Here is a 14,380-nt window from a genome sequence, read left to right as displayed (position 1 = left end):
TCTGAGGACTCTGGGCGATTTCTCAACTCCTCGTGCTTTCACTGGTATAGCACTGGAAATAGGTCCCTTGGCACAGATACCGCTTTTAGTGCTATGATGTCGAGCAGATTGCAGACCGCCATTTTGGATGCATTATAAAGTGCAGTGGTGAACATCCAATGACTTAAAATGCTTTTAATGTTAGTGTCCAAGATGACTGGCATTTCTGTCCTTCCAATTGACAGAATCCATAGCTGGAAGGAAATGGAAAATGTTTTTGTTGTCTTTGGCAGTGCTAAATGTGACTTTGTGTGACTTTAATTGTGGCAAAATCACAAAGAACCATACAAAATGAAAGATTTCTGTTTCCTCACTTGTGCTGTATAAGAGCCCATGTAAGGATCAAACCCAAATTCGGGATTCTTTATAATCTTCATAAATGAAACTGAGGCCTTAGAGATTAATCCTTTTTCACATTTTGAAAAGTCAATTAGCAGGTTTCTGTTTTATCTGTGGGTGAAGACTGTCTCTGTGAAGTGTTATGTATCATAATCCACCATCAGCTCATAATTGCTCCACAATAATTCAAGTTGGTAATTTAGTTATATCTACAGTGATTATAAGCATTTAAATTTCATGGATACTTAATAGCTATTAAAATGGATAGATTGCATGAGAAAATTGACCGACTTTTATTTGACCCATCTCTGAACCGCTGTGTGTTTTTCTCTCTCTCCCCCCTAATCTGTCTCCAGGTGGTAGGCTCATGGTCCTGGCGGTGTGGCTGAATCTGGTGCCACTGCTGGAGGGCTGCCCGGCCAAGTGTGTGTGCTTCAGCGAGCCACGTCCCACCGTGGCATGCCAGCAGCAGAGCCTGCTGTCCATCCCCGCCGAGATCCCGGTGCGGAGCCAGCGCATCTTCCTGCAGAGCAACAAGCTGACGGTGGTGCGCTCGACCAGCTTCAGCCTGGTGCGCAACCTCACCGTCCTCTTCCTCTACCAGAACAACATCAGCCACGTCGAGGCCGGCGCCTTCTTCGGTCTGGAGCGGCTCGAGGAGCTGGACATCAGCGACAACAACAACCTGCGCCTCATCAGCCCCACCGCCTTCCAGGGCCTCACCAAGCTGCACACCTTGCACCTGCACAGGTGCGGCCTGTCGCAGCTGCCCGTGGGCGTGTTCAGGGGGTTGTTCTCCCTGCAGAAGCTTTACCTCCAGGACAACAATCTGCTTGCCCTGCACGACGACACTTTCCTCGACCTGGCCAACCTAACCATTCTTTTCCTGTACAACAACAAGATCAAAGTGGTGACGGACCACATGCTGCGCGGCCTCAACAGCCTGGACCAACTGCTCCTGCACCAGAACTTGATCACCTTTGTACAGCAGCGAGCCTTCAGTCACTTGAGCAAACTGACCACATTGTACCTCTTCTTTAATAACTTAACAGTCTTAACTGGGGAGACAATGGACCCCCTGGTTTCCCTCCAGTACCTCAGACTAAATGGCAACCAATGGATCTGCGACTGCCGTGCCAGAACCCTTTGGGAGTGGTTCAAGCGCTTCAAAGGCTCCAGCTCTGAGCTCGAGTGCCACGTGCCAGCCACACTGGCAGGCAAGGACCTGAAAAGGCTGAAAACAGGCGACTTGGAGGGATGTGTCGACTCCACGTCCCAGGTCCAAACCAGTATCTTCAGCACCAAAAGCCATTCTGGAAAGTTCTTCTCGTCAGACGACATGCTGGGGGAACCCATTCCCAGGTGTTGTCTGACCGGCTATGACAAGTCCTCCATCATCTCCAGCAAAACAATCCCTGACCCCTCGTCCTACAACAGCCGCCAAATCACCAACAATCCCCTGAAGGACAAGGAAAACATATCAAAGACTAAGTCTCGAGAGGAGCGAACAAAAAACGACACCCGCACCAAGCAGAGCCTGAATGATGGGCCTTTGGGGACATTATCCAACGGCCTGGACCAGTCTCTCGGAAACGTACAGCCTGAGCTGATAGAAACCCTGGAGCCATCCACAGCCCCCTCCAGAAAGAAAAAGAAATGTGTGAAGAAGCCTAAATCAGACACTCAGTGTCTTAAAGGTCACGGATCTACAGTGGAAACCCTGAGCCTTGTCCTTTTGCCCTTGTTCTGGCTCCTGGTGACCATGTCTTAATTAATGCTAAAGAAAAAAAAATGTCTTTTGTTCATCATGCTCATGACGGCGAACCTGCAGGAACCTCTACGCGCAGGCAGAGACTGTGAGACGGAATGCGGGCTTGAGCCACAGCTGCGAAAACTGACAAAGAACAAAAGAATTAAAAAAAACGATGACGTTGAGGATAAATCAAAGAAATGGATGCCTTTACAGAACCCATCAGATTTAATGTATATAAAAGAATTGGTGCCCACATGTTTGTCGTATGTACTTTACTGTACTGTGTCTAAGCAACACTTTGGAGAGTTCCCCCTTCCCCCTTCCCTCGCAAAGTTTGTACTGAAAGACGAAGAGGACAGTTGACAGCCCAGAGGAAAAGCAAGGGCGGAGATAAAAAAAAAGTATTGCAGTTGTGAATGCACACAGAAAATGTTGCTGTTGTAAGACCTGGGAAGTGACAGGATCTCTGTTCCCTACGTTTTATTCAAAGTGATGCATTTGTTCAAAATTGTTGCGTTTTTTTATGTTTCTAAATATTTCAGTAAAGAAAAGAAAAGTTTATTCTCCCCAAATATGAGTTCTGATTTCATCACACCATGGTTAAAGATGGCATTTGTTGAGGAATGCTGTCTAAATGTTCATCAAGATTGCGATGGAATTATAGATATGCATTTTATTTTAGTGTTGTACAAGTATAAATATATTATAAATAAAATATCTCATTTTCTAGAGATGTTTTATGGAGTATATTCATTTATATCTAATGAATAGGTATTTATAATTATAATTAAAGTATGCAATTGGAAAGCTTTGCTGAAAACATACACTTTAATAGTTCACTTTTCAGGTAATTGCCTTATATTGATCATCACAACATAAAAGATAACTTCTCAGTTTTTAACACAGCATGAGTATTTCAGTTGCTGACATATTTCATAGTAAACTCAAATCATGTGGAGAAAGTTATATAATAATAGGTAATATCCTGTCACTTGGAACATTTTATTTATTCTGAAAATACTTGTCGGACCTGCATGTTGAGCTATAAAACACTGCTTTGATACTCGGTTTATCTTATTCAGCAGCTGTCTTCATTCAAGTCATTATTAACACATGCTGTTCATTGTTTGGGAGTCAGGCTTAGAAAGCAGACACTTGTGTAACCTATTTTGAAATCCATTTAGGCTGAGCTGCTTCAAAAATTCACTTTGATGTCGTACAATGGGTTTCTGAAGAGCAGCTGGGGCCAGTGATGAGAACTGTGTCGATATGTAGACAAATACAACAGAAGCAGAGTGGAGGTTTCCACCCCCACTTCATCCATTACCAATGGCAAGACTTGTAGCTAACCAAAAAAGGAAAAAAAAAATGCCCATGTAATCCGATGTAGACGGCTAAAACACGCTGCCTTACACCACCGACTATCCTACTATATGGGGCGTGCAATCTCCTCTCAGCTCGCAAGCAGATGGTCATCCCGCTGTGATATGTTCATTGTTTGCGGATGATGACCCAGTGCTTGGACAAATCTGGCCTCGTATCAAATCCCAGTTCTCCACATTTAGCTACTTCTGCCGCCCCACTCCATGGGACTCTGGCTGTCGAGAGATTGTCACACTCCAGTATGAATGGCTTTGGCCAAGACCTTGTGGTTTAACCAGCCCGCATAGGCCGCCAGTGCTTCCAGACAGAATTTAAGCGGTGTGTGTGTTTGTGTGTGTGTGTGTTGTGTGTGTGTGTGTGTGTGTGTGTGTGTGTGGCGAATTGTGCGGCAACGCTGCCTTTCATGTTTACTCGAGAGGAAAGGTCACCATCTCTAAAGTCACAGGTGCTCTCCCACCTCCTCGCTCTGACATTCAGGAAGTCTTATTCCTCATGGATTTTTCCCCCTCAAAGGTGAGGAGAGTCAGGAAGCAACACTATTTCTTTCAGACACCGCCAACTCCATGTAACACGTTCTGGACTGACCTTTGTTTCATATGAAAGCAACACTTTGATAGATGTCTGCAGCATGATGAAGACGGAAGATGCTCCCCGTTGTGCAAAAATATGTAGGTAAAAGTGCATAATGGCATTCATAGTTTAGTCCATAAAGCAGGAGTGTTTGGGCCCCAGTAATCACTGCACTTTTCCCCTTAGCAGTTCCCTCACAGCAATGGTACAGTGCGGAGATATTTGCATTTTATGCCATAGGCACCTGACAGGGATCTGCAGAAGACTAAAATTGATTTTATTTACAGCACCCTTGCTGCATACTAAAAGATTTGTCCGGAAAGGATTGGCTTCATTTGGGAATATTTAGCCGCATCTAAAGATATAAACACTCTTCTGTCCAGTTTGTGTGTGTGTGTGTCAAGTGGTGCGATAATTGCAGATGTCCTCAGAAAGCTTGCTCAAATTCTTCTCTTTAATGGAGATAATTGTGCTATATGTTCCATTAACTCGACCTCCACTGGAGTAGTGCTGCACATGACAACGGCTGTTGGCATATCTGATGGCTAGAATTACCCTGGGCAGATTATCAGTGCAAATTAAGTCAAGATCTTGTCGGAAATCCTGGATTTATCTCACAGAATGCCAAGGGATTATACCCCGGATTGCCTCAAATCCCCAGAGTATCTCATTGCAACCAATTAACCATGGGAAATGTCACAATGACAGCGAGGAAATGTGGTGTGAATGATCATAGTTGAAATCAAAGAAGAAAAATAAATGGACACTCTCTATGACAGAAATAGACCGTCATTCTCCATACTGCAAGCCTTTTGACATGTTAAGGTTTTGCCAATTGTTTTAGATGAGTTTGATGTTATTCATGCAAAGGCCCAGAGGCTAAAACCTTCGAAACCCCCCTCCACATACATATCACACCAATGCCCAATGCCCACACACACCAATATATCCGGTTATGATTATGGTACACAAACATGCTCAGAGTCTCCTTGATTATCATTTCATGGCAACGGCAAGGTCAACCCACTGAAAGTCCTCGGTCACATACAATTGCTTGGGCCATGTCTGTGGACCTGCAGCCCTCTTGCCGCAAATGCAGAGCTATTCAATTTGTGTGGTTCTTGTTTAAAGCATTTTTATCTCTCAATCACAGTGGGGGAAAAATGGAGTAAAAATAACTTCAATCATAGACACCCCATCTGCGCAATCAGGCCCTGTTTCAGGGATTTATTAAGGCAGCACAAAACACCATTTAATCTTAGGTCTAATGGATGAATATACAAAGTAAATAATTTGTACAATTTAAGTAATTTAAGTATATTATTTCAATAAACTGAAATATTAAATATATCTGAATATATATCTGCAAGTTGACACAGTGGAATTGTGGGATTACCAAGAATGTGAATGGAGTGTGTGGGCATGTTGGTATATTTCTCATATTGTTACTTATCTCCAATAATATATAAATACATATGCAATATCAATGATCTATTACCCAATCTTTTGACCAGGTAAAAGCGTAAATCCATTATAGAGCTTTCATTAAAGTAGCCTGAGTCACTGCTGTTAATGGCAGGCAGTGGCAGTCCCTCCATTCTACAGACATCAGCCTCACTTGGCAAGCGGCATGTCATATTTGCCTCCCCATGCAGAAAGCAAAGGCCGATTATTTGAAGTGCTAACATACGACTGCTTTTCCACTCAAATAAGCCTCTCCAAGCAGCAGCGCTGCAATCCAAGGGTCATGCATGACTAGCCAAAGGGCTCTCAAGTTATCAAGTAGATTCAAAGACTAATTATCATCATGTGAAGTGACAATGGCAAACAGTCTGGAAACCACAGTAAACACATTGACCAGATATGCCATTAAATGGTTCAGCACAAGCGAATCACATAAGTGTTCTGCAGAGAGCAAAAGACACATGGAGCCAGTGCTGTGTGGCCCCAACGTGGCATGACAAACATGATTTTTTTTTTTCAGCCTCTTAACTCTCTAGTGTCCTTAGGGGCTGAGAGAGGCACCACGCAACTACAAATGATTACTGTTCCAACAATCACAACAGCCTGTCAATTAAATTCTTTCAAACAAATAATAAGCAGAGAAAAATAATGCAAGAGAGAACAGCTGAAACACAAACTGTTTAAACAAATGTTTTAAATGATGTCAAATACAAAAACAATATCCAAAGGGGCTCTTTGTAAGCCTGACTAGCGGGGCTATATGTAAGCCTGACTAGCTGTCAGAGATTGTCTTTGACATTGTTTGCTGCCACATGCCTTCATCCACATGACAGCCATGTCAAGCCTAGATTATACACGGGGCCTCCCGGCCATTGGCCCAGAGGGCCACAGATGACAGGGGGTCAGGGTCCCTGAAAACCAACATACATTTAGTTAGCTCCACTGACTACAAGGCTGACCCTAAAAGGCTTCTAGCAATTTACAAAAGGATAAATTGGTCCTCAACCAGAAACATTATAAACATACTAAATGTATGTTTTGCACCATGTGTAAGGTCTTTGAATATCTACACAGTGTGTGCTTCAGTGGCACTGCAAGAGAGTCTAAGCTCCCTGATAGAATTGTCAGTTGGAGGTGGGTGGGACGGGGGGCTCTTGGGCCCAGAAGCGCCTGATGTAATAATCCATCCATGCAGATATACCACAAACAACACAATTCTGCCAGCAGAGGGATTTCTTTCCATTTTTATTCATACAAAATAATTTGATAGCATGATGGTATGTGCATAAACTAGTACACAGAATATAGGCTTTGTATAATAATAATAATAATAATAATAATAATAATAATAATAATAATAATAATAATTCATTTTATTTGTATAGCACTTTTCAAAGACCCTCAGTCGCTTACAGAATGGGGAAACAAAGAAGGACAACAGTACCACATACACACACACACGCACACACACACACACAAACACACACACACACACACACACACACACAAACACAAGAGCAGCAATGAATTGATGAATAAAAAAGTTAATCATAATGGTACAAGCATCAAAGACAAAAGCAATAGTGGAATGAGGAATGAATAATAATAGTACAGACATCCAGGACAAGACATGAGCAATAACAGTCACAATGGGGGTCGAGTTGCGGGGTAGGGGCAGGGGGTGACGGGGTATGAGGAGGTGAGAGGGCAAGGGTGGGGATGGTTATGGTTGTGGGTAGGGGAGGTTGTAGGTTTGTGAGAAGAGGTATGTTTTTAAATGGGATTTGAATGTGGAAAGTGTAATTTACACTCACCACATATGCACCTACTTTACTTGTTTTTAGCATACAAATTTAAACAAAATAGCAATGTATTCTGAAAGCAGAGAAAAGAGAGTTTGTATTCAATCCAGAGGTGTTGTGCTCTCCTGTAACCTACAAAGAGTGCGCAGATGTGCCTGTAGTTGCCAGAGCATAATTATCAGGTGGCGATCGCTGAGTCAGCATCTATCACAGAGCACTGGGTGTCAAAGGGCTCGCAGCCTTGCCCATCACTGGGGCTGCCGGAGGTGACACAGAGGGAACAGATGGTTCATCAATGTCACCAAAGTGCTGGAACACGGACACTTGTGGAAAAATGCTAACTCTTTGAAATAACTAGGGGAACTGATGCATTTTGTTGCTGCTCGTGGGGATCAGAATGTAAACCCATTAACCTTGACTCATTTCAATCAGCTTGGGATAAAAAGTAGGCAAGTTTGCTGTGCCTTGTGTGGAGAGATTAGTCCTAGAAAGCCATATATCCGGTAAAGTGTGCTTTTGTCGCCACGATAACTTAAGGCAGTCTATGGCCCCACTGAGGATAAAATAAGCAGTGTTTATAATCAATTTTTTGGGGAAAATGGGTAGTAGTTTAAGACTTGACGCGGCACCTACATTTGAAGGCAATCCTGTTTGTGAGAGGAACAAGAGAGAGAGAGAGAGGGAGAGAGAGAGAGATTAATTTTAAGCCAGGACTAAGGACAGCCATGACATTTTAAACACCAGGAACATTTCATTTTAAGAGAACAATAAAGATTAGCCTTACAAAACAAATTATGACAGCCCTGTAGCCTGTGGTTAAAAAATAGGCCATTTGAACTATGAACACTCTGTTAAGTGTAGTCAAGAAGGTATGTTTGATACTGAAATCCAAAGTCTTGAGAGGGTGCAGTCTGGATGCACTTAGCCAGTTAGATAAAACAAAGAACTTAAGATATTTACATGAATGAATGTGTCCACTAGCCTGGGTTTTCCCATGCTGCCTTACACGCGATTTTATTCACGCTGCTAGCCAGCCTGGATTCTATGGACTTCGTTTTCACCTCAACGAAGGAACCAATCACATTATGCCATTATGAGCTACGTACAGACGCATTTGATAGACATTCCTAGCGCCCAATAAACGGCTCTGGGCATTCGTAAACCACGTTTCAAATACGAGAAAATGACCCCATCTCAATGAGATGACGTTAGCCAGGCTATGGCTCCACTGAAATCATCAAGGAATCAGTGCCTTAAAATTCCAATAGATGGGGCCCATTTTAGCATTTATTTAAATTGTTCAAAGTTGCCACAGCAATTGGCGGTCTACTCTGAATGGGCACACAATGGCGTCTCAAGACGATATATATGGCAGTATGTAGTACAGCATTTATTTATACAGTGGCTTTACTTATCATTCAGGTTTGCCAACTAGAAATGGAACGCAAGAGCCTAGAATTGTTGAAGGTGGAAAACAGCCCAAACAGATGCCTGCAAACCATGATTAAAGAGATTTTGAAATAGATTAGGCTGATGACCAATAGGATTGAGAGATCACATAGGGAAATATCTATGTATAAAACAGTGTCTTATTTTGATTTGACATGCTAACTATGAACTCATGTCCTAAAATGTCCTTTTGTACAAAATGTCCAATGCACATGGACACACCAATGGCATTTACCTACCAAATACACAACAGATCAATGTAGCTTGGCAGAGATCTCCACACCAGCCGTAAGTCCAGATAAGCCTCATAATAACACCATGAGCAATCCCAAAATCCTCTGGAAGACCAGCTGATGGGGGCATTGCTGTCATTTTTCATAAAATCTGATCAGAAACTGCAGCAGTGGAGTTTGCCAACGCAGATTTTATTTTACTATTCTTATTTATTTACTATTTCACAGTAAGGAAGAGGGTCTACTTCATCAAATATGCCTTGTGGGTTAAAAACATTTTGATTGAAGTATTGGAGTTATTCATACCATGCATGTCATAAGTTCATGACAATCATTATAGCTTTAGGAAACACCTAAGATGTTTAAAAAAAAATCAATCTAAATGGTAACAGATTAGGAGAAAAATGAGTTAAGTTCAGCAGAGATGATCCACATGCTGGTCTTAAACATTCAGTTCAAAGTAATGGAACATTTTAAAGGGAGAGGGGATAGCAACACCATTAGACTCTTCTCTCTCTATCTTCAATATAAACACAAACACAAACACAAACACAAAAATGTTCCATATAAATGCAAATTTTTGACAAATCATCTTGTGCCACGTTTAGATCAAAACATCCCTCATAACTTAAACGATGCTTATGTGTGAACTAACTGCATGTGTGGCCGGAGAGTTGAGCGTTCACACGATGCTGCCAACAAGTTACGCACAGAGCAGTCAGAGCAAATAAAATGCAGTGTGGCATCAATTATGCATAACCACACAAATACTTCAGATGCCAGCAGGAATGCCTTTGATGTACCGTAATGTGTTCATCACATATCACACGGAAAGATTCCCTTAGGGCGTGTGAAAAGAATAACCAAATTCCAGCTCCCACTCCCATGGACATGTCTCTGGCAGCTAACACTAGAAAGGTATGCACACACTGCACTCCTTCCTTCCATGTTCCAGCTATTTGACACAGGGAGTTTCACTTAAAACCTTCCTTTACCTAACGTCATTCACATGTCAAAACCTTCCTTTACCTAACGCCTATTTACATGTCAATAGCAACCTGTCTGTCCCTCCATGGCTGGTTAAAAAAAAAAAAATCTTCAAGGAAAGACATTGAAGTGACAAGTCAAGCGTTTTACTATCTGCCAATAGTCAACAGGTTTGGGATCTCTGCTGTGAAGTCCTTCCAAATGTTCACTCTTGAAAGGGTTGCTGATTTCCCATAACCTCATGTGTGTTGAGTCAGATAACCCACAGCACTATCTGGGCTCTTCAGGCCTTGTTTGTGATGCACCGTGACAAATCGACCTTGTAAGAAACAAAAAAAAGCTGTGAGTCACATTAAAAACATCTGAACAGAAATCTTTAACATTTGAAAGCAATCAGTGTTATGGTAGGGTGTTGCTAATTGACCTTCAATGGACCGACTAAAGAGAATGCAAGAATAGAACATGCACACCAACCCACGGCCACACATGAAAGCGCACAACCGCAGTTGCACATAGAGTTTGGTTCCAAAACGCTATATCTCCATTTTTAAAAACATTAAAAAGCCATGTTATTTAATTGTGTATTTCAGGTAATAGCAATCCAATTGCTGTTTTGTTGTTTTGATTGAGTAAAGATAAATCAAATAACAATACTCAATTACCCAATCTACTGAAATTAAGTGAAAGACAGAATGTAAAAAACTGATTGAAATGGTGGATATAGCGTTTTGGAATGAAACTCTTATTATGCAAACCCAGACACACATGGAAAGAGACAGGTATGTCAAAGATTTGGATTGAAAGGTGGTTTGTTGTAGTACATGACTATATATACTTCAATTCCAATAAAAATGGTTCAAGTAGTACACAAAATGAATGCATAATGGAATACTCAGACAAGATTCAACAATTTTGTATCTAACTGGTTCTTCTGCTTACTTGTGTATCTTATGCTGATGAAATTAGTTACCAAAGATAATGGTTAACCATGATAATATCACACATGCATAGCAGTTTTACCCAAAGGAGGATAATCATAAGTCAAAACAGCTATATTAAAATTATTTGTAACAATTCCTTAAATACTTTAAGGATTCATGGATTCAATAACTTTATTTTTTTTATAACTTAGTAATTTAACATTTTCTTGGGTTGGAGACTCATAGGGATGTGAGTTATAGGGAAAATAATAATAACATAAAAACATCCATAAATAAATGTGCTAAGCTGCAATTATCAGATAATGAGCGTCAGTTTTCCTTGTTTACCATAGCAGTGGGAGCCGTTTGTATTTCTTAAGTTCTCTCTCTGACCAGAGGTGCTCTAAACCGTCTGCCTGATGAGAGCAGCCAATAAGGAGAGGTGTAGTAGTTATGAAGGGTCCTTAATGACAGAGTCTGCTTTTCTTTCTTCTGAAGAACTGTAAAGGTCTGAGTGGTACTAGTCATTTTGATTACATGCTTGATGATCCTTGCTTCTCTTTGTCCGGAGGTTGTATCAGGACGCCATTCTTACTGTTACTGCTACTGAAACAAAATTATTGATTGCCATGTATTAATGCAAACAGAACAGACATGACAAGATACTGCAGTGTTTAAAGGGAGTTCCGCCGCACACTGAATGTTTTAGTATCAGGTAATGTTGTGAAAGAGGATGTCAAGCAGTGTTTTTTGTTTGACATCATACATGTGAGTTTTTATGCCAAGTAAGATGACATACCAAGCCTACAAGGGGCAAAAGCCTACCTATAAAAGTTATGCTTGTTTCAAAATGACAAAAAAAAAAAACTTTTCTCACTATAAATGCATTTATATTGGAACTGTAATGTGCCATATGTTCACCGAATGAGATGCAGCAGCCACAAACATCACTATCCTAACTCAATAGAGGGTGAAGCAATACAGCAGCTCTGAGGAGCCAACATATGAGCCTCTGGCAACAGCACAAGAGGCTGCTGAGTTTCAGGGAAAGAATAAAAACACCCAGAATGAACTACCTCTACATTGATGAAACAAAGAGTAAACACAGTCAAGAGTAAAGCCATACCGAAGACCAAAGTGATGTAGACATGGCAAAAATGAACAGGAACCCCCAACAGAAAAAGATTAAAGAGAGAGAGATAGAGAAACAGAAAGATTGAGAATTAGCAGACCACCGAACGTTGGGAAGGCCCATTCAAGTGAATGGAGCATTCTGCAGCATTATGAAGAGCCGTGTAATAATATAAAAGAGCATGCTGTCAACTCTGAGTGACAAACTAATAACAGTTATAATGACCTTAATAATGATGTTAATATGACTCAATGTAACACCAAAGTCCTTTTAGGCAAGTCCCTCCACTCGGCGGCCCTTTGACAACGCTTTTTGGGCACTCGTCGGGCATCCATTTCGGCAGAAATGCGCGTGCACAAGGCTTCACGACAGCAATCTAGCTCCAGCGGCAAGATCACAACACATGATTGGCACGATGTCTTCACAACACACCATATAATTGGCTCAATGTATTTACATCACACCACATGATTGGCTCAATGTACTCGACGTTTTGCCGAGGAAGGGGTGGGATATGCGTACACAACGGCCATATTGGCGTGACAAACTAGCCCCATGCATTTCTATGGAGTATTTTTTGACTGCTGTGTCTCCACATTAGAAAGTCTCTGGTAACACTCAGTTACTGTGAAATGGGGTGTATGGAAATCTTCCAAAGACTTTTTCCTCACAGGTTATACAGTGTCTTTTTGAGCCTGAAAATGAATAAATTTGGCCTTATGAGCATAATTGTAACTGCAATTAAAATAAACACAACACTGCTCATGAGCGGTGTTGCAATGCACATGGGACTTCAAGGCAGCCCAACCTCCTGGGCCCTATTCACTAGAGAGACCCCTGCTAAATATAGCAGCATCGCTTCCCACACAGCTGAGAGGATAAACAACAACGGCAACAGCATCAATCTCACACCAAGCTTGAACACCAACTTGCTAATACTACTCTGCTGGCTGCTGTGTGGATCACTCATACAAAGCACGGAGGGTCTCCTCTCGCCATGTCAGTTTTTTTCTACAGCATTGAGATTCCCTGAGTGCTGCCCTGGTTCCCCTGACAGCCATCACCTGTCATGTGGGCAACGCCAGGCAGCTCACACCTGACATCTGAGTGTGTGAACCCACAACTTCACTGCCATGTTTTTAAAAACATATATCACAAGACTGCATGTACCACGCACAGTGGGTACATAATATGACCACCGGCCAGTCCTGCATGTTCTCTCCCTCGAAAATAAATCACATCAAATTGAGAAAATAAATGTTTCTCAATTTGAGAATAATCCCGAACTCCAACTCCTTGTATGTGTACTGTATGTGAGTGAATGTGCTCCTTTGTGTGTGTGTGTGTGTGTGTGTGTGTGTGTGTGTGTGTGTGTGTGTGTGTGTGAGGCAAGTTGATGGTAACTTACATTTTCACAACAATAAGGCTTTCTCTGGTTATTTTCACAGATTGTAGCATTCCTAGTAGGCCTAGTAGTAACGCTCAAACCATAATAATTTAAACAAAGTTCTATCTTGTTCTAAAGTTACACAAACGGTCTACGCTCGCGTTACTCTTTGAAAGTTGAACCGAGTTAAACTCTCAAATTGTTTGATGCTATCGTAACGCTGCCGCTCCAACTGATCTGCTGCTGAACTATAGCGAACAATAGGAAATCTGCTGCTTGCCACTGGTCAGTGTGATCCCTGCCTTATGGTACCTCTTGGCCTGCTTGCATGGAGATCAGAGTTACTTTCCCATGCTGGTGTAGAGTCCCTTACTCTTACCTGAGGCACATCATGGGGTGATGTGGCCTGATTTGGAAAGCAAACAGAAGCACTGGCCCATTCTTACCTGTGCCAAGACCTGCAAGTTGGTCTATAACAGTCTGCTCATCACCCTTTGGGTATACAGACAATTCAGCCGGACAGCGTGACTGAGTAAAAAGTCAAAACAAGGACAAGGAAGTTAACATCTCATTCTATTTTCACTGGAAAAGTATCGCAAGGGAGCAGTTGATCACAGATGTGAGCCTAAACTCATGCATGGTGAGAATAGAATGCACTACCAAGGGGATGATGTTGTATCTGTCTTTTACAGAGTACATTTTACAAATGATTATGTCACATCTAAACTTCTTGACAGTACATGGGGCCTCAAAATGTACTTTTTTTGTCGACGGAATAAAAACAGAGTCAAGGCTCTCGAGATTGTCTATGCAATTTTTCTGGAATCTTCGCTTCAACTTGTTAGCTCGTCCTCTTATCTTCACAACTGTCTGTCTTACATCAATAAAGCGAGACATTTTAATTTTTAATTTTCCCCCTTTT

The 14,380-nt window shown here is 41.7% G+C and overlaps 1 protein-coding gene across 1 annotated transcript in view; it reads left to right on the top strand.

The window, feature by feature from the left end:
- rtn4r (reticulon 4 receptor) overlaps positions 1–2,807 on the top strand; it is a 33,293-nt gene extending 30,486 nt beyond the window's left edge. The window contains exon 2 of the mRNA XM_042101277.1: positions 735–2,807. Coding sequence (XP_041957211.1) covers positions 735–2,149 — 1,415 coding nt within the window. The 3' untranslated portion in view covers positions 2,150–2,807. The remainder of the gene's footprint in view (positions 1–734) is intronic.
- The last annotated feature ends 11,573 nt before the right edge of the window (positions 2,808–14,380 follow it).

Source organism: Alosa sapidissima, chromosome 8 (assembly GCF_018492685.1).
Source record: "Alosa sapidissima isolate fAloSap1 chromosome 8, fAloSap1.pri, whole genome shotgun sequence".
Classification (NCBI taxonomy): domain Eukaryota; kingdom Metazoa; phylum Chordata; class Actinopteri; order Clupeiformes; family Clupeidae; genus Alosa; species Alosa sapidissima.
This window is presented reverse-complemented; position numbering and strand designations above follow the sequence as displayed.